At 36.2% G+C, this 7634-nt stretch overlaps 1 protein-coding gene across 1 annotated transcript in view; it reads left to right on the top strand.

Annotated features, from left to right (window-relative positions):
- Nucleotides 4776-7634, top strand: part of LOC109819545 (6(G)-fructosyltransferase-like) — a gene marked incomplete in the record, with an annotated part of 5875 nt that continues 3016 nt past the window's right edge. The window contains 3 exon segments of the mRNA XM_020385299.1: nt 4776-5067; nt 5236-5244; nt 7418-7634. Of these exon segments, the coding sequence (XP_020240888.1) occupies nt 4776-5067; nt 5236-5244; nt 7418-7634 (518 nt within the window).

Here is a 7634-nt window from a genome sequence, read left to right as displayed (position 1 = left end):
TATGAATTGTGTTATTTATAAAGCATCAAGAAGTTTTTTTATTTTAATATTAATACGATTATGTGCTTATTTTCTTATTTTAATAAAAAAATATTTTGCTATCTTATAAAATTTTTTGTGTATGGAATATTGTATATTAGGCCCCTCATTTGAAAGCTTGATTAGGGCCCCATGAAAAATTAAGAATATCAGGGCCGGCCCTGGTCGGGCTCAACCATTCTGTGTGTTGTGCAAAGTGCACCTGCAAAGCACCCATTACGTCATCATTAACACTTCACCACGATTAGCCCCGATCCACGACCCGACCCGACCCAAGTCTAGTCAAGGTCCGAGTTTAAACTTTTGGAGAATTGCTAGTTAAATGAGTTGAGGCTTGTTCGTCAAGCTTTAAACCCCATGACCTTTGATTTGTTCAGAAAGCTTTTTACCATTGACCTACAGTGTATTATTATTATTATTAAAATACATACTCATCATTAGAGTTAACCTATGGTGATCAGAGTCGTTTTCAACGTGAAAATGAAACCCATTACCCTTGTTAGCACGAGTGAAGCGAGTTGTTTTCGGTTGTACGCAAAATAATGCCTAGCTAATCTCAGGTCTCTAAGTCTCTTACACTAGCTACACTCATCTTTTTAACCGCGACAACCTCTCTTTTCGTTCCGATAGGACGTGATTTGCTTTTTATGACTAAAACAAGTCTAAATAATTGAGGGTCTAGAGCATTGTATATATATATTTTTGGGTATATTTTTTAATATTTTTTTAAAGAAAATATGTTAGGCTAAAATAGAGAAGCGCAAGGAAAAAAAGTTAAAACCGAATAATGATTTGAGCATAGATTTCTGAGGCAATGCTTTCTTTAATAATCATTGAGTCCTGTATGGCACACCCACAGCAAATGTGACTATGTTGAGGGGGCCAAGATCCAAATAGCTAGTTACTCAATTTTGGGAGAGTGATTGCTGTCAAAATTGGAATATAATAATAGAAAATCCAAATTAAAGAGTTAGAAAATTCAGGCATGATCGGGAGCAGTCGTGATGTCACTGTTCTAGAAGATTAAGGACCCGCCTATCGCCCTGGCGCAATCTGTCCCCTCTCCCCTAGCGGTAAAAAACCCCAGAATCGGCCGGCCCCTGCACTCGGGCGTGAGTCACAGAGATTATGCTCAGACGAAAACAGTTACCCAAAATATAAATGTAAATATGTAGCCGAAAATTTCTTGGAAATATGAGAGTAGAGAAAGAAGAGAGCTTAGAAGTTGTTCTTCTCTTCGTTGGTGTGTCTCTGAATGAGCTCCAAGCCGGTTTATATAGGTAAGAAGAAGTGTAACCCCCGCTGAATCCAATGGACCGTTACACACAAATATTGCTTTCGTTACCCGCATGCAGCCGTTACAAAACGTGTAAAACATGCAAAAATAAAAGCTTGAGAAGTAAAAATGTGTTCGGTACGGCGGGGCGTGCGCGCGCGCATGTGAGATAGATATGCAAAGCCCACAAAACCCAAAACATTATTCAAAGCCCAATAAGGAGAGAACCATTATATACCCTATACTATTCATCTCATTTTCCAATGTGGGACTATTCACAAAGACAAAATTGCATTTTCATGAACAAAGCATCCAACAGTATTGTATTTGTGTACATAGATTAGAGAACAAGTGTTTAATAATTGCAACAATTTCAATATTAGGTAATTAGATGGAACAAGAAATTAACCAAAAAATATTTGTACATGGATCCTTTTAAAAAGAGATCGAGAGCGTAAACACGATATGAAATCAACACAACAGAATTTGTTGTGAGAACAATATAAAACGAGTGTACGCAAATGTAATGTAGAATTTATTACAAAAGGGTAGAAATCAAATTACAAGTAACGTACATATTCAACAACATTTACTGCTTAATTAACTTAATGCATGTTCATCGCACCGAGATCGGTATAAGATAACCTATCACCATTTCGTCTCTAAGCAAAACAGCTCATATGAATTTGGAGCATCGTTTCCTTTCAATTATATATACAATAAAATATTAAAAAATAGTACAAGCGATTATCAAGGCAAAGTTTTTCTAGCCGTCTACTGGTTTGGGAGAACATTTGGCCCCTCAAGGCTCTGTTTGTCTCGCTCGTGAACCGCACGTGTCATTTTCTTCGAGCTAATGCATCCATTTCTACCTACCTTGATCGCTCCTCATCAGATTCACTTTCTCTTAACAGCGATCTAGGGTTTGAAGCACGTGATGAAGGTATGTGATCTTTAATTGATTAATTTAATTATTAGTACTGTAATTAATCTTTTTTTGGTCGTAAATATATATAAAGCCGATCCCGAGGTAGGAGAATAAACCAGAAGAAGATACACACATGACACTGTCACACAAATAAAATAGAGAAATCAAAGATCCACACAGATCTCAAGACTGAAAGGCTCAGAGCTTTGTCTTAATAATGCACTTTGATTATTATATAAAGTTAAAAGCTAAAGCATCTTTTTTATTAAAATTTTAATTTAAACAAATAAGCATTAGAATTAGCGGCCAATACTTGTGGCTGTTCGTTGATTGACATGATGGGTAATTATTTTTAAACATTCTAGGATTTCTTGTAGTAATGCATATGCAATTAACGAACATGTATGGTAGGCGTATGGTCCTCATTAAAAAAAAAAGCTATTAACGATCCTTCAATGTTAATATTTCCTTTTGTAAGAATAAGCATTGAAAGGCTTGTAAGGGTCATTTATAACATTTATAGTTAAAAAAAAAATTAGTTTAAGGTTATTATATATCCATCAAGAAAATTAATTAAGATTCTAAGTACGTCAATTCAATTTTCATTGTATTCTTCCCCTAATCTAGCTCCAAGTCATTATTGATGATACTTGTGCTAATTCCTTTACTTAAGAAGAGTTAAGATGTAAACAATTAATAAATGAACATTTGGGGTTCACAAAAATGTGACCCTGACTAGACGGGACCAAAGCTAAAACGACATCAAATGTTATATATCAAAGGACATTTAATTAATCAAGAGCCATTTGTGTGTTTAATTGTTAAGGTTCAAGATCAATTTTTTAATTTTATATCTTGATGTACTAGCAATAGTATTGTGTAGGCATTCTGATAGTATATGTACTCGTATTTCATTACCTTATAAAATAATAAAAATGCAAATTAAACTTCGTTTCGTAGAAAATCAGGAAACTCAACTTTCACCCTAAAGTCCCATTCTCCACTTGCCCCCCGCGCCTGAGCCGCACATGTCTCTCTCTGTTCGAACAGTGAAGCCCATGCCCCACTGACCCCTCAACGTACATATGAACGGTCGATGCGCCCATCCGCAACTTTTTCGAAGATCCCTTGAGACAAAGATTTCACCTACTAAAATACTCATCGTCCAATTTTTAATTATGTCAACAAATTTAAAAATTCCCTAGTTGTTGATTGGCATTTTTTTTCACTTGGCCAAGGTGCATGTGGGAGGAAAACGTTTTCGGTGCAAGGTGTACGTATAGTTTTTCTCAAATTAGCTACAATGGCAAGATTCCAACTCGACCTTTCGTTTTCAACTTGTTTGGTTGTTTTCCAGGGTCATCAATGTTTAGTTGATCCTAGTAATTTTCATTTGGAAAGATGTAGAGGGGGACCTTTTTTTGTGAGTATTTATTTTCTTTTCTAGATTAGATATGTGGGGTTTAAGGGTAATGAAACCAAATAAAGGGGGGGAAACAATCAGAAAGACATTTATAGCGATGAGACAGATATTTCCATTATATATGTAATAAAAGTAGAGAATTCATTAACATATGATACTGGTCTGGATCTTTTGATTCTAGACATCAAACACAAGATATCATTCGTAAGATTTAACCTTTCTAGCTTATTAGTGTTTTTTCCAAATTAATAAATAAATAAATAAATAATTTGAGAGAATTTTGTTGATATTTTATGTTAGACTATAAAACTATAACGCTCTAACTCTGATTAGCACAACTTTAGAGTTAATGGTATCACAAAAAAATCACAATCAACCATAAAGTTTCTCGTTTTGATAAATAAATACCACCAGTTACATTTTGGTTAAAAAAATATCATAAACTTTTCAAGATTTACACGTTACTACAACCGACCATGCCTATATGAAAGTCTGAATGTTTCTCTATGATACATACATATTAGAGCTTCCTAGCCATTAATATTTGTTAAAATTTTTATTAGAAATATCACAACTCTATTATCAAGTAGAATTAAGATAAGTTTGACTAGAAAACATGGTGAATTTAATGGTAAATTTAACAAATATTATTAGTTAAAAAGCTTTAAAATTAGTGTGTAAATACCATAGAGAAAATATTTAGGTGAACATTTGGACGTTTGCATGGTCGACAATTGTCACATGCAAGTTCTAAAGAAAATTTATGATATTTTATTGTATCAAAATATGATTTGTGTTACTCAATTGTCAAAAAAAAAAATGTGGTGTTCCTCTGCAATTGAGCCAAATAATTTTTTATGAAAATCTCATCAATTTTTTTTTAAATTTTCCTTTTTTTATTTGGGTTTGGTACTAACTTGTGCGCGTTACAATACTCAATACCAAATTGCTGTGTTATAACTCGAAGGATCCAGCTTTTGGTCCGATCAAATTTTTAAGTTGTAGATGCAACTCCGCGAATGATCACGCGAACGCACAGACTACTACAAGTCAAAACCCTAATAATTAGGGGCCGAGGGAACTTTCTGACGCCAACAAGGGCCCATTCGATGGCGTCGCCTTCTTCGGACCTCGAGTCCCCTCCTACTCTATCCGCCCCACTCCTCGAGTCCCGTCCTCCGCGGAGCAAGCTAAGGCTTGTAGCACTTACGCTCACCGCCGCCTTCCTCGTTGCCCTCGCATTGTTCCTCGCCGATGGGTCGGCGTCACGTTTCGTTTCGGGTTTGGCCCGAAAGCTGCGCTCGGACCCGATAAAGGAGCACGACTATCCATGGACCAACGAAATGCTGACGTGGCAGAGGTCTGGGTTCCACTTTCAACCCGCGAAGAACTTCCAGAGCGGTATAAAGATGATATATATATATTTTTTCTGTTTCTAATATCTTTTTTCCGTTTTAATTTTTGGTTGGTTACTAACTTTGTTCTAAATTTTTTTTTTCATTGGTGCCTTTTTTTTTTGTTTGTTTGTTGGTGGGCCCGGATTTGGTTGCACTTGCCGATTTGACTCAGATCCAAATGGTAAATCCTTACTTAAAAGCCCTTTTTTTATATTTTTGTTACGAAAGATTAATTATAGATAGATCTTTCAAAAAAAAAAGTATATCTATTTAAATATAAATTTTTTATTAGTAGAGAAAAGTTGAATGGTTGAGATGAATGATATTTTTATTAGTTGTTTGGAAGAGATCCTCTGGTCTTGAACGAAGATATTTTATATTCCTTTATGTACAATTAATTGTCGTTTAGCGCTTACCATATTTGGAAAGCTGAAAAGAAATATTTGAAACAATTGAGTTTCTGTCCACAAAACTTGCTCATTCAAGTCTCAATCAAAAGTCTATGTCGTGGGATTTATTCTGAAATGTAAAGCATATAGAATCGGCCTTGTATATCACATTTTTCCATTTCTTTCCAGAAGTTATCACTAGCTACTATGTGCAAATAATAATAAAATATCAGAGAAAATTTGCATGTCACTTTATTTATTTTTTAATCGTGTGCATGTTTGACTTGCTTGCCCTGATTTACACGGCACATACTGTTTTCTATACTCAAAGTGAGTTACTGGCTAGTGGCATGTAGTTCATTTCTTACTCAAAGGAGGTACCTCATTAGTTTTCATTCGATACATGTAAAAATGCAAGTATTTCAGAAACCCTCAAACCTAGAACATAATGCCATTCTACTATAGCGGACCTTTTAGCCACTCATATATCAAGAGCTACAACCTTCACCGATTATTTTCCGGTATGAAAAAAAGCTAAAGTAAACATTAACGTCGTTAATGAGATCTAACTAGTCTAAGATAATTACATGAATTTTCCTTAAAAAAGCGTTCTCTAATGCGTTACTAGCCATTTCTTGATGGGACGGCAAACTCTTGTACGTGTCAACTCGTGACTCCTCGTTAGTTGAGCGATCACACTTCGATCTCTTGGGAAAATGATCGTTGATTAGAAGTCGCCAGATCAAATCCAGATGCCCCCTTTAAGTAGTAAAATGTTGATTGATTTGAGGTTCTCCATTCATAATCTAACAAAACCATCATTTTCATCTGTTTCTCCCCCTATTTTATGGTATTATTATATTTCAAAAATAATTCATGGGCAAACAGCCCCTATTGGTACGGATGAAATAGTAGCCCTAAAGTTGCTCTGGGGGAATCATTGAATTCCTCTTTCGCCTTGAGAATTTGTATACGTGCTTCGATTGTGAATGCTTTTTTGTACGGCTTTGTTTAATAAAGCTTTACCGATGTTTCCCATCTTCTCCCTACCAACAGCAATCAGGGTCTCCTGTCCTTTTCGTGCTATTTTTTAAGGCCCACATTGCCCAGATCCATGGCATTATTACTGCAACTGAGGCTTTAAATAAATCTCCGAATTAGTTTGAGCCGTCCATTCGTAAATTTCCGACATCATAGCCATACTTGGGTCCCTCTAATAGACATCTACGGTTTGTTTACCCTTCACAGGTTAAAATGTTGGCGTGTGGGGGACCCACTCCATCAACAAAAATAAGTTAAATTCGTCAATCATTACCATCACTCAGCGACAGTTAAATTCCGCGTCTAAGGGCTGTTTGGTTCCATGTTTTTGAAGAAAAGACTTTCTTAAAAACCTGTCAAAAGTATCAAAAGTGTTGTTTTTTGGTAGGCTTTCAGCCAAAATCGTCTCTAAAAATGAAGATTTTTGCTGAAAGCCTGTCAAAAAGTGACACTTTTGACAGGCTTTCAAGTGAGTTTTTTCCTAAAAAACAGGGAACCAAACAGCCCCTAATAGCTCGTGAGCGTGCCATTGCCTACATCTAACAATCATATAATTAGTAGTTAAAAGATTACAGTAAAGTAGGCGGGTTTTTTTAACGAAAATCTATAAATTGGAGAGAACAAGTGATATTTAATTACCACCCGAAAGTCAAAACAAATTCATGGTAAGAAGATGCTATCCAAATTTTTTACTAGCCAAATCCCGGGTAGTATGCGCCAACCAAACATTCACAAACTAACTCCAAAAAAATCATGATTAAAATTAGATAATTGTCTTCTGTGTCATTTCTTTAAAAAGCATTAGATTTGGGTTAATTAATTGTGTCCTTAAAACATTGTCAAAATTGTTACCACCCGCATTGTATATTGCTGGCTGAGGGAGATGAAAATTAACGGTGCATATATGTGATTTTTTATAAACAGCTGCGATGTACTACAAAGGCTGGTACCACTTCTTCTACCAGTACAACCCGACAGGCACGGCGTGGGACTACACCATCTCGTGGGGCCACGCGGTGTCACGTGACCTGATCCACTGGCTCCACCTCCCCATGGCCATGGTCCCCGACCACTGGTACGACGCCAAGGGCGTGTGGTCCGGCTACTCCACGCTGCTCCCGGACGGGCGCGTCATAGTGCT

Source organism: Asparagus officinalis, chromosome 8 (assembly GCF_001876935.1).
Source record: "Asparagus officinalis chromosome 8, Aspof.V1, whole genome shotgun sequence".
Classification (NCBI taxonomy): Eukaryota; Viridiplantae; Streptophyta; class Magnoliopsida; order Asparagales; family Asparagaceae; genus Asparagus; species Asparagus officinalis.
The sequence above is the reverse complement of the archived record's forward strand: the minus strand, read 5'-3'. Positions and strand labels throughout refer to the sequence as shown.